At 25.7% G+C, this 13428-nt stretch overlaps 1 protein-coding gene across 1 annotated transcript in view; it reads left to right on the plus strand.

The window, feature by feature from the left end:
- Nucleotides 1-13428, plus strand: part of LOC135922778 (uncharacterized) — a 44999-nt gene that overhangs the window by 12778 nt on the left and 18793 nt on the right. The window contains exons 3-8 of the mRNA XM_065457246.1: nt 7845-8014; nt 9692-9965; nt 10791-11136; nt 11341-11427; nt 11888-11967; nt 13073-13146. Of these exons, the coding sequence (XP_065313318.1) occupies nt 7845-8014; nt 9692-9965; nt 10791-11136; nt 11341-11427; nt 11888-11967; nt 13073-13146 (1031 nt within the window). The remainder of the gene's footprint in view (nt 1-7844; nt 8015-9691; nt 9966-10790; nt 11137-11340; nt 11428-11887; nt 11968-13072; nt 13147-13428) is intronic.

Below are 13428 nucleotides of genomic sequence, written 5' to 3' on the forward strand. Positions count from 1 at the left end.
TTACTTCTTAAATGGTCAAAAATGCAGATGTTTATTTGGATTTTATGTTTTACTTCTTAAATGGTCAAAAATGCAACTGTTTATTTGGATCTTCTTAAATGGTTAAAAATGCAACTGTTTAGAATTATTATTGGCTTAAATTTGCTATTATGATTATCATTGGATAAATATTTTTTAAAAGAATACTATTGGCTAAATATTTTTAAATAAATACTATTAGCTAAATTTGATTGACGTTTTTTGAGGATTATTATACTCGATTATTTGGGGCATAGTTTTTTTACTTTCTTTATATTGCTTACATCCAATATTTCTTTAGTGCAAATACTAACTTTTCTATACTGTGATAGCAATATTGGTGTGTAATTGTGGTTTATTTTTGAAGTTGCGGGTCTTCAGTTAAGGGTAGGAAGGTGGCACCTCGTCATTGTATTTGGTATGAGTCATTATAGATTATTTAAGAAAATTAAAACGCTGGTAAAAATAAATGACACCTAAATCTTTCTTTTAAATTTTATTTGGTTAAACAAAAAATTAATTATAAAAAATTTATAAATCCAAAATTTATTTATCAAAAATATCTTCTTGAAAATAATATTTTAAACTAATAATTAGTCTCTTTTATAAATAAAACGCGCAATTATAAATTAAATTAAAATTGGTGCAAAGTGAAAAAAACGTTTTTGCAAAAAGGGTTGTTAGTTTGGGATAAAACCTAACCCCTATACTTTTCGGAACTCATACCTCAGGATTCAGGGGGGGGGCGATCTCCCGGACGTAAATATCTAATTTATATTTGCTGAACTCCTCACTAAGGACTCCAAAGGTAAGAAAAACCTAAGTAAAAGAAAACACAAAAACCATGTTTTACTTTTAATGTGCTTAACTCAAATCAAAAGAGAGACCTAAAAAAATTTATTTAATTCTTATGTACTTACAAAACAAAAGAGGGGTATCAAACTAGATTACATAAAATAAAATGTGGAATACCATATTTAACAATTTTTATTGTGGAAGTAAATTTTTTACATGATTTCAATTTTTATCTATTCATTTAGGATATTATAATGAATAAAGACTAAATAGTGTTAGTAATGATAGATGTTGATGATATACTGAAAACGATTTATAATTATTAAAAAATTGGCCCAATCGCAAAGAAGATTGAATTTCTATTTATGAACGATATTTTGACTAACATTTTAAATCATTATAAAATGTTTAATTTTATATTTTATTTTGATTTACCATACCTATTTATATAGTTATAATATTTTTTAACTATCATTATATTCGCTCTTAATATTTTATTATTTGTGTTCGAAATTACCAATATTTTTAAATTAGCCCCCCCCCCCCCCCTTCCTCGTTGAAAATTCCTGGCTATGCGCCTGTTCACATTACTTGAATTCCTAGTTTATAAAAAGGATTTGGATTCAGTAAAATTTTGAGAGTTGATTCTCAGCCTGTTTTTAACAGTAATCTGATTTTTTAAAATGTTTATTATAACTACAAATTACAGGTTTTTTAAATTACTATTTCTATTCTTTTAATTAATAATTTGAATTTAAACCAATAATACCAATATAAACCAATATATACCAATATTAATACAAGAAATAGAAAATATTGTCTAAACCAATCAATATTTTGGTCTCAATACCAATATAATATTTCCTTAATCTTGGGTTTTTAATATCCAGCCTTATTCCGTTCTATTTGCGATTTAGTTTCGGTTCCGATTTCTGGTTATGAGGGTTTTGAAATCGAGGGTCACTCCGATAGACCTTTTATCAAAAATTACCGATTCTATCAACGAACTTTGAAGACTCCCTTTTATTTAAAATCATTAAGGCTATCCGATATATCGGATTGGCATCGATATTAGTCATTTTCAAAATACTCGGACCGAAAAATCGATCCGATTTTTAAGATGGTCGTGGGATAAACTATATTTAATCACTGGTCAACCCATTTTCATTAATAAAAAGAGCATTTTTTTGACTATTTTTTTTTATTATTATAAGAATGAGAGATATATTTAAAAAAATGATTTTTCTTTATACTGGACGTTCGGATAGTCGTGGCTTCAATATCTCAAACCTAGTGTCATTAATTTTAATTTTAATATTAGAAATTTTATAATTTAAAATCAACCCCCCCCCCCCCTCCCGTTAATAAATTAAATTAATCTGCTGTTAACAGGTGTAGTTTATTTGGTCCATCGCCTTTTAAATTAATCTACAAACAAGTAATAGCTAATGTGCGTACAGGTGCGTGCGGCCTGCCCATAAACGTGTAGAGGGCTTCTCATATTGCCTCAAATTTTTTTAGGTCCCATAGATGGGAAAGCGGGATACCTAGCTATCCATAACATTAGAAGCCATATGACGCTAAAATCACATATCACATAATAAAAAAACTTGATTTGATATAATTTAAATAAAATTATGGGTTCCTTATTTAATTCGATTATGTTTTGCAGTAAGATTGGTGTTAAATTTTAATTTATTGGAGTCTTAGTTTGAGAAGGAATTTGTAAAAGTACCTATAATAAAAATTATAATTAAATGTAAATACTGATGGGATAAGACGACATGACATCTCAATATATACTATTCCTAAATTTCTCGTACTTCAAAATTTCCAATATTCAAATTAAAAAAATGAGTGATTTTTGACACTGTCTTACAATTCTCGAAATCTTTTCGTGTTGATTGACACTTCCGCAAACCTTTATATACTAGAATTTAGGAAGAGAATTTTATAAATAAAATAGAATAAACACTTTGAATTTTTTTACAAGATAATATAAGTAAAGAATATTCTGATTATATTTTTAAAATAAAATCCATAAGAATAAAATGATTAAATATCAGAGTTTGAAAAAATAATTATTTTAGCAAAAAATCTTTAAAGAGTTTATTTCTGAAGAAATGAGATTTGTAGCTAGAAATGCCAAATTCTTTTATAAATTAAATATTATTTCCATATATAAAAAAAATCTTTCGGCTGTGTCATGATTGTTTAGCCTAGACTACTTTTGAACCAGAATACGCTATTTAGGTTTGTTTTAAGTATTTGGTGTTATTGATTTTATTTTTATTTTCTTGTTTTTTTTGTTTTTTAAAAAAGTTTTGCTTTTAATTTTTAGCAGAGACCTGCAGGCCCGGTCTTGCTATATTTTCATTATAAAATTTATTCGCGTCGGGCCGTATATTTTAGAATTTTGAATCGCCATTATATTATCTATAAAATAAATATATATATATAAAAAACATTCGGGCCATGCCTGAAAATTTATTTTTAAAAAGATACATGGGCCGGGCGTGAAAATATAAAACTCTGTCCGGGCCGGGTCAAAAAGTTATTTTTAAAAAAAATCTGGGCCGGGACTTGCAAATGGTTCTCTGCAGGTCTCTGAATTTTAGGCTACTAATTAAATAGCCGGTAATCATCCTGCTATAAGTCTAACGCATACCATTCAAGATGAATCCATAAATTTTAAAAAGGCAATTTTTTAAAATCGCAGATCCGTGAAAAAAAAAATTGCGAAACGGACAGCTTTAATAATAATCTACTTATAAATACAATATTTTGAATAATTTATTAAACTACGAAAGAAAAAAACTTTAAAAATGTGATTTTAAATAATTTTTTTTAAAAAAGGCATTTTTTTTAAACATCGCGGTAAAAGCTAAAAAATTATTTTCAAAAAAAGAATAATAATTATACATTAACTTTAATTGGACCCTTAATACGAAAAAAACAGTATTTGAAAATAATATGAGCTTTTACTTGCCTTATATTTAACTATTTCATTACTAGTTTAAACTATAGATCTTCTCGGTCCGCTTAAAAAAATTTGGGCTGGCTTGGGTAATTATTTAAAATATTTTTTTGGCATGGGGAATTTTTTAATTAAAATAAAATCTTTTATAATTGAAAATTCATGATTTTTCTTTCATCAAAAAATATTGCTTTCAACCGATCTATAGTTTAAACCCTATTGCAATTAACTTACCCGTGCTTCTCTTTTTAGATCCGGGGTAGGTTAGACTTAGCACCTCAATTTAGGCTCTAATAAAACGAATTATAAATAAATGAGATCAAGTACAGTTAATATTAAGGGATTATTTTAAAAAATTTGAACAAATCGGATTAGTTTTTCACATGATATCGGGATCCAATTTTTCCCGAAAATGATTATATCGGTGCCGATCCATCTGTTCCTAAATAAAGGAGATTCTTCAAAGTCCCTTGACCCCATCGATTTTTTATATTTGATGTATAATTGTTTCATTAGCTCAAGTCCAATTACAATTGGTATGATCAGGTTGACCTCTTTTTCGCGAGGTGATAGATTTTTACTAAATAAACTTACCTTTAACGTTATTGCTATAATATAAATTAAATATTAACCCATCTATTTTATAATATTATATGTTAATAATATCATTTTAGAGTTGATTTCTCGTTCTTAAAAACAAACTAACCAAAAAAATCGATATATAATTATTTAATATAATGTTTTTTCACATTTAAAAATGCGGTTTACCTTTTTACCTTATTCCGCTTTCCTTTTATATTAATTTATATTAATTTTTAATTATACTTGTTAAATATCTAATTATCACTCCTTGCACAGTTATTACGGTATTGACGATACTGTATCCGATACATTTATATTCATTGTAAGCGTTACTTTTGGATAAATCAATAATAAATAAAATATTTGATTTTCACATTTTTTTTTCTTTATTCTTTTTTTAATGATATTTATAATGTTTTATTAAGTTTTTATATAAATTTTATAAATTTTTAATAGAATAATAATAAAATTTTAATGATAAAATTAAATTAATTAATTAATTCGAGTTATTTGACATTATAGTTTGTTCCAACCGAATCTGAACCGTAAATTGTTATTTTTATCTAAAATAATTTTTATTAAAAAATGTTGAGTTTTATATTCGGTTTATGTTCACAAATTTTTTAAATTAACTCTCAATGTAATTAGTTACTTTAAAAAAAATGGAACGAAATATAACTAGTACTGCGAGGTACCTTTTTAAAATTAGTTAACTGTAACTAGTTACTTTTCAAAAATTTAACGACACCGAGATGATTTTTATTCATACGAATACAGCTAATAACTAATTATTCGATCCGAAAAATTTTCGAATTAAGTACGAATATCTTATTATTCTATTTGTATTTTTAAAGTTCTACCCAAGTTAAATGAACGATTCAGGCTATTATTTTTGCTCGATTTTGGGTTTTCCCCTACGAATCGACTTTTGAATAATTATTAATTTCGAATTTTAAAATTAAACGTATAATTCAAATTTTAACGCAGTAAAATTCAATTATTTAAAAAGGAGTCATTAAATTATGTATTCCCAATATGTTTCGACTGGTTTATCCCTATCTTGGGATTTTAAAGATTTTTCTTGAATTTAACGATTTATTCAACTAATTAATTATATTGATTTCTTAACGACGTTCTTATTTTGTGACAGAAGAAACGACATTTTATTTGATATATTTAAATTTTAACTGCTTAATATCACATAAATTAAATTGAAAATGAATTATTAATTACATATCAATTAAAATTGATGGTTATTTGAATCGTACGCTGTGCCAAATTATTCTAATTTATGACTAACAACCAATTTAAACTACTTATCAAAAACATTTATGAGAGAATGCTCCTATAGTCCAGCGCTATATCCTTTTTCCCTTAACAAATTACCTTCAAAAATAATCATTTGATCATAAATGATTTTTTTCTCCCTCTTTGAATTTGACAAAATTTTACTTTTAAAAATTCTGACTTTGCTCAAAAGGATGTAAAAATTCTTAAATTATAACTACTTCGAGCTACTTAGTTGCGTCTTTTCTTTTTACGCACTCAGATGTCACTAAAAAGAACTAAAAGATCTCTATATTTAAGGTAACGAACTTATTTTAGCAATTAAAGAGCTCTATCATCTGGAAAAAAACAAAAAATTTTCTTTTCCTCACTTTTCAGCGATTTATTTATATATTAAACTTTTCTTCAGTTTCTATAGAGATTTGAGGTTCTATTTGAATATTATTGTTATAAGGAATGTAAGTGTTATTTATAAAAAAAAGGATAAATTTGTATTTAAATTACTAGATACAAAATTTAAAATACTTTATTTTTTGTATTTAAATGCTAAATATATAAAAAAAAAATTTTTGAATTCAAATATTTTTAAAATTATAAATATGGAATCCACAACCTATTTATTTAAACATTAATAAAATAAAGTTAGAAAAAAAGAGACATAGAACTGGAAAATATAAGATTCCAGTTCTACCAAATTATTAACATATTATATTATGTTTATATGATATTATAGTAGAGTATCTGGAAGAGCTTCCACAATTGCTATATGTCATTTAACAATATAATTTACGGAATGGAAGGTTCTTCAAAATATCTTCCGAAATCATTAATAGTAAAGGTACAATGAATTATTTGAAACTATTTTATGTTTGCTTTCAGTGTTGTTAAAATATCTAGATACACTTTTATAAAAAGTATATATCTAGATACACTTATAAAAAGTATATATCTAGATAAATTTTAGAGGTATCTATCTATTTTTATTTTAATAAAATTTTATTTTACTTTTTTTTTACATTAAAAATACTTGAATTCAATTCATTAAAAATACTTGAATTCAATTCATTAAAAATACTTGAATTCAATTCATTAAAAATACTTGAATTCAATTCATTAAATATTATGTCCAACTTTATTTCATTACAATAACAAATCAGACAAATTTTATTTTATGTAATGGATGATGACAACATGGAAAACCTTAAACTATATTTATGTTAATATAAAAAAATATATATATTATAATTATTTAAATGGGGATGCCTTAATGATGAAAATTTTGAGAATGTTATTTTACTTAAATCTAAAAATTTATCATTTAATTGTATATTTTGTATATAGATGAGATATGAACTCAATAATCTTTTTTTAGCTCATTTCAATATTTGAATTTTATCAAAAGAATTTTTAAATTAGGCATTTGCTCATATAATTGTGATAGAAATTATCTTGGGGAAAATTATATCTATATAAATTTTAATGAATGTATTTATGTCTAGATACCTCTTTAGAAGATGTATCTGTTCCAGATACTTAAAAATAATCTATTAACAACTCTGTTTGCTTTAACTATAATAATTCTTTGTCTTTGTGATATAATTCTAAAATAAAATAACTTCAAATTTTTTTGTAGGATATTTAGGAAATGGGGGGGGGGGAATTCTATTTTCAAAAAGAGTCAAACTTATTTTGTAGTAGTATTTAAATTTATTAAAAAATACATAATTTCTAAATGTAATTTGTTATTTATATTAAAAATACTTTTTTTTACTTATATTTATATTCCAGTACATTTTTTTTTTTAAAAATTTGCCCAAACCCATTGAGTGTCGATAGGATAAGGTAAAGTATTTTTTTGTAGTTTGGTGATAGTTTACTTGTTCACCAATTTATTATCTTAAATTATTGTAGAGCTACTAACATAGACCTGATATATTTTTTTTATACTTTGTTATCATTGTTTATAATAGAATGCCATTTTATATTCATTTCTTGGGGAGGTGGAGATGGGGGTGTGTATTTTTATTAACCTACAAAGATGTTTTAACAAAATCTTCAAAATTCCGAGGGGGATAGCCTCCCACATTTCCCATTAGCTACAACTATGGCCACTAATATTCTAATAAATCAAAATTCTTTTCTGAAATTTTTTCATTTATCACACAAAAAACACAATATTTATAAGATGGTAACGACGGAAACGGTGGTATATGCTTGGAAGAGGGATTCATCTCATCGAATCCCGTAAGCTCGAATGTGCGCCCTATTTTAGTAGCCGACGTTTTAAATAGCGGGGAAGAATCAAATAATTTTGGCGATTTTTACTTTGACCGACATAATCCTCAAAATAAAATGGTACTTATTAAAAATAAAATACACACCATATATGAAAATCTCTTACTTTTAAGATTTAATTTTTAGTTCCTCCTTTGGAGAAAAGAGGAAACTTATGCTAGATTTTAACAACTTATGCTTGATGTTAACTTTCATTAAATTCAACGATATTTATCAGAGCTGTTAAAATATTTAGATATAAAAATGTGGTATCTATATTTAGATACACATTTATAAATATCTAGAATGATTTAAAAAAATTTTTTAACAACTCTGGTATTTATCTTTCATAAACATTGTTAGCTGACTTTAGGTTTCATCTAAGTACCTTTTTAAAATGTTAAAATGTTTGAGATAACAATATTTAAATCGATAAATAACTAGTTATTATAAATAACCAAAAACTATGACGGACTTCATGACTATAATTGTCAAGCACAGCAGTCAATTTGTCCTTGTAATTATGTATACATTATATACTAATAATCATCATTTTTTATATTTTATTTATAATATGTTGGGAGTAGAAGTATAGTTAAATTAAATTATATTATTACGAAAATTAGGTTTAAAAATTATTTTAGAATTTAATCCATAATTTAATTTCGAAATATTTATAAATCCTTTAATCTAGCTGCTCTACGCTACAATATTTAATTTTAATTTCGGAAACAGATGGGTGACCACCGATTTGATTTAACTATGGAAAATGATGGAATACACGATAATGTTAGTAATGTAGTTTACCCTTTTCTACAGGGATAACTACTCCAATAGACAAATTTTTTTTGAAAATAAATGTTCCTATTTCGATTAGGAAACTTTTTATAGATTAAATTACTTTTTTTTTCACCTAAAAATACTTAAAATATATAAACAATTTCGATAATTTAGCAGTGTTAAAAATATAAAATTGAATACTCTATTTATCTCAAAAGCTAGTGAGCTATTGCTTAGAAATTTAAATATAATAACTGATCGCCAATCTAAACTTGGGCGGAGTGTTATTAATAAAAATTTAAAAAAGATAAAATAAAGTGCATTTTAGTTTTAAAATGTAGCGATTAAAAAAATGAGGTAAATCTCCCAATTAAAAAGGTATACGGAAAAAGCTTTTATAAAAAAAACGCTGATTTGAAATTATACCAAACCAACGAGATAGTGAATTAAAATTGCTCAGATACATGCATTTTTTTTGTTAATTTGTTAATAAAATATTACCGTTTTCCGTTACTTTTCCCAATTAAGAGAAAAAAATAGAAGGGAGGGATCGTGGATACGATTTTTCTCGTTCTTTTTCAGTAATCCGAAGGGGTAAAAATGAGAAATTATATAATAGGAAAAAAAAATTTAGAAAAGAATTTTATAGATTTTTGAATTATTATATCATTATTTTTTATATTTTAGTAAAAGAAATACCTTTTTACTATTTTGGAAATAGTTAACCAGGGCTTGCCGCGAAATCTAGGTGTCCATTGAAAGAAACAAAATTCTTATGGGCCCCTCCATAATTTGAAGCCCCTGAGTTTTCAAAAAGGAACTCCAGTTGTATCCGGTACTCAACTTTAGTTAGTTTTATAATTTACTACCGCGATCTCGCGGTTATAAAAAAAAACGTATCCCTCCTCCATTTTGCAATTTTATATTATTCAATTCAAAATTTTATACTATTTTTACGATATCCGCAAATATCAAAAGGAACTAAGTTTTGGACAAGAAACACCATTCGACAGCGATAACATAGAGGGTGCATATGCTTCGAACTCGGGTCTTGATGTTCCAAATAAACGATACGACTCATCATACGAGGATAACCCTGGGTACTTTGAATTTCAAGAACCGTACGTAGAACCCGAGGAAAGAGTAATTTACAGACATGGTCAAAAGGTCCGAAACGTGGCAGATGAAGAGAATGATGATTACACTGCCGATATAAGTCCGGCCATGATGGAATACTACATGGATAAGAAAGGTATTTTTAAAACTATCTCCGATTATTTATTTATAACTAAAAATATATAAATACAAACACTTTAAAGTGATCGATCACTATAGGTTTGGTAAATCATTTTCTTAAAATATAAATCCAAAAAATAGATATGTCAGTCTTATTATATTAAACATCGCTTTTCCTTGTTAATTTATAAATAAACTGTAAAACTTGCAATAAAATATTTTTTTGCTATCGATATATAATATTTGTCGATCTATTATAACTTTAATATATAATCTGATTCTGAGTATATAATTTATAATTAAATTTTGCTGTTACTCAATATTTTATTATTGTAAAATTAATACTTTTATATAAACTATTAATATTTATAAATTGCATCTAAATTAATCTTAGTGGCAACAAAATATTGAATCAATATTAATTAAACAGGACATAATTATAGAGATTTTTTTTTATATCTCCTTAAATTTTAACAATAGTAAAATGTAAGTTTAATATATAATAAATTTAGGATTAACACAAAATGAAATCATCTATGAAAATAAAATTTAGTAATTAATTAAAACCCATTTGTCAAATATTGTAAAAATGAGATAAAAATAAAATGTTTATATTTGAAAACAAAAAACTAATAATTATTTAAAATACAAGCCATGATTTTTTTTTGCCGATACTTGATATCGGTTCATTTCTAGTATAAACTATTATGGGATAATTTCATGATATATTTCGGAATAAGAATTCCATAATTAAAGCACGATTTTTGCTCCTTTAATTAAATTTTTTTGATTTTATACTTACTTCCTTCCTTTAATTTTAGGTAAACATTTTTTTTTCCAGATAGTCTTAAAAGAGTAGACCAACCCAAAAAGGGTTCGAGGGTACAGCTCTCCGCCGAAAATTATCCGTTTAATTACTTGAAAAATCTGGATCCATCTTCTCACCCCGATGACGGCGCGTTAAAAAAGGGAATTTTAGAGGGTACATTGCCTAGTCATTTTTACTTCGATAATGAAGAAGATATTGTTAGTGAAGAGCATTCAGAACTTCCTAAGGGTAATTATTGGTTTACTTTCGCTCCTAAACCTGTAAGGCAGATCACGGACTCCAAAAATCGAGAAAATTTGGATTCTAGCAGGTACGAATTTGTCAGAACGGATTACACCTACATTAGAACGAATCTTAAGTATAATATTATATTATTTATTGGAGGATATTAATAAACAAAACAAGGAATGATTATAAAGAGAAATTAGGTAGACAAGTTAGGAAGGGAAAAAGGTGGAATTAGACGATTGAAGGTAATTAATTTTTATAATGATAAGAGAATCATATTATAGTGTATAAACGAGGTGTAACATATTCTTTTTTTTATTATCTCACTTGTAAGTATCACTGATCAATCTATTGCTTATAAAATGTTGTCGGAGTTGGCCAAAAAGCTGAAATTACCCTTGAATACGTTTTCCAATATCAAGTAAATGATTTTTTTTAAAAATTAACATAACAATTTAAGTCTGAAATAATGTAGTCGCCTGATTATTTTGGTTTTAATGTTCTAACTTCAATTTTGATCGATATTTTCTTTAATGTTAAAATATTACCCATAGAGCAAAACATACAAACTCAAAACCTTAGTTTTGATGTTTTTATTTTAATTTCAAGCAATTTTTTCAATCAAATATTCGTGTATTCTCTAATTTATGCATAAAATTAAGAGTAGTTTTAAAATTCACGAAAAAATTATCTGAAATTTCAGTGTCAGTACTCTGAACATGAGGGAATACATTTCCGGTCAAATCAGATTCTTAAATTTTTGTAAATTTAGTCGCAATAAGTGATTTAAAATTGAAAGATTCTGAATTCTCATGAATTCCATATCCCAATACGATATATATAAAAAAATTATATATAATAAAAAAAATTGCCCAAAATAGAATCAAAGGCAAAGACATAGTCTTCAAGATTAACCCTAATCTCAAATCTATCAATGCCTCCCTAGTAGCCCTATATATACGTGAGAATAATTATTTTAAAATTATAAAAAACACCTTGTTCTTCATATAGCACAAGGCCAACAATATTTTGACGATTCGTAATAAAATTCAAATCTCTAAAATTACTCTCTCAATAAAACATTATAAGCTTGATTCGGATCAAAACACAAATTCTATAGAATTTTTAGAGGGTTCACGAATATGTTCCTTTTAACATTCCTCTTAAATCATGTCCTCCAGATCTAAAAGAAGTCGCTTTTTTAAAAAAAAATGCGCTTGGACATTAAAAAAAGAGAAAATATGACATAATTAGCTTATTGAAGTCTATTGAAGTTTCTTAAAAATGGATTAAAAGTTTGACCTTCCTTAAAGTAGTTAGTTCAATACCTTTCTTTTAAAATGATAACTTTAAAAAAATTCAACAAATTCCTTTCAAATATATTTAGGCCAAAATTTAAAATAATAAACTTATCATAGTGATTCGCTATCTCATTGGAAATTAGTATTATCACTTAAAAATTATATTCTTTAATTTTATTGATCTAAAATATTATAATGGCGTTTAATTCTGATATATTTCTGGATACGTTATCTTTTAGAAAAAAATTGATTATTAAAGAAAGAAATTATTCATCATTTTCCTATATCCTCAACCCTCTCCCCTCACACGTAAATTACATTATAACACCGACTTTATTAAAAACTTATCGGACCTTATTTGCAGGCACCCGAGATTTTTAAATAAAATTTTCAGAAATCTTTTTTTCCCGGTTCAATTCCTTGGAATTCTTTTTTGAAAAACATCATCCGGTTCACCTTGAATTAAAATATTTTTTTAAAAAAAAGGTATGACACCAACAATTGATTCTTAATATTCTAAATATTTTAAAACTAGGAAAATTTCTTTAAGTTTAAAAAAAATATAATAAGTTGTTTTCATTTTGGAAAGTTATTCCTGAATCCTGAGCATTTATTCAACAATATATTATTGTAATTAGATATAAAAAGAAACTTGGCAATATCTTTAAAATTAAAAGGAAACTCCATAGTTCTTATTCTTACAATATTAAATTTTAGCCAAATACTTTTAAATACTTTTAAATGTCTATTTTTTTTTAATTTTAGAGGTTTTTAAATCCAAACTGGAAGCAGCGGCTGGAGGAAGTATCAAGATTCAGTCAGCTGGCATAGGATCTGACGTAATTTATATTTTTAAATGATAAATTTTAATTTTTTATTTGTAGTTTTTTTAGCCTAATATAAAAAAATTCTTGTGACCTTGGGGGTGAAATTACGTTTGTCGCAAAATATGGCTATATTACTAAGGGACTTCGAGTATAGATGGACAATAAGATTTGGCCCTCTTTTGACCAAATTTATAGGCTTAGATAATATTTTTTTGACGAAAATCTCGATTTAGCCATGTGAATTGTTTATTTATAAGAAGAAAAATAATACAAATAAATTTTTTTAAGTAGTTT

This window comes from Gordionus sp. m RMFG-2023, chromosome 1, assembly GCF_954871325.1.
Source record: "Gordionus sp. m RMFG-2023 chromosome 1, tfGorSpeb1-WG-v2, whole genome shotgun sequence".
NCBI classification, from domain to species: Eukaryota; Metazoa; Nematomorpha; class Gordioida; order Chordodea; family Parachordodidae; genus Gordionus; species Gordionus sp. m RMFG-2023.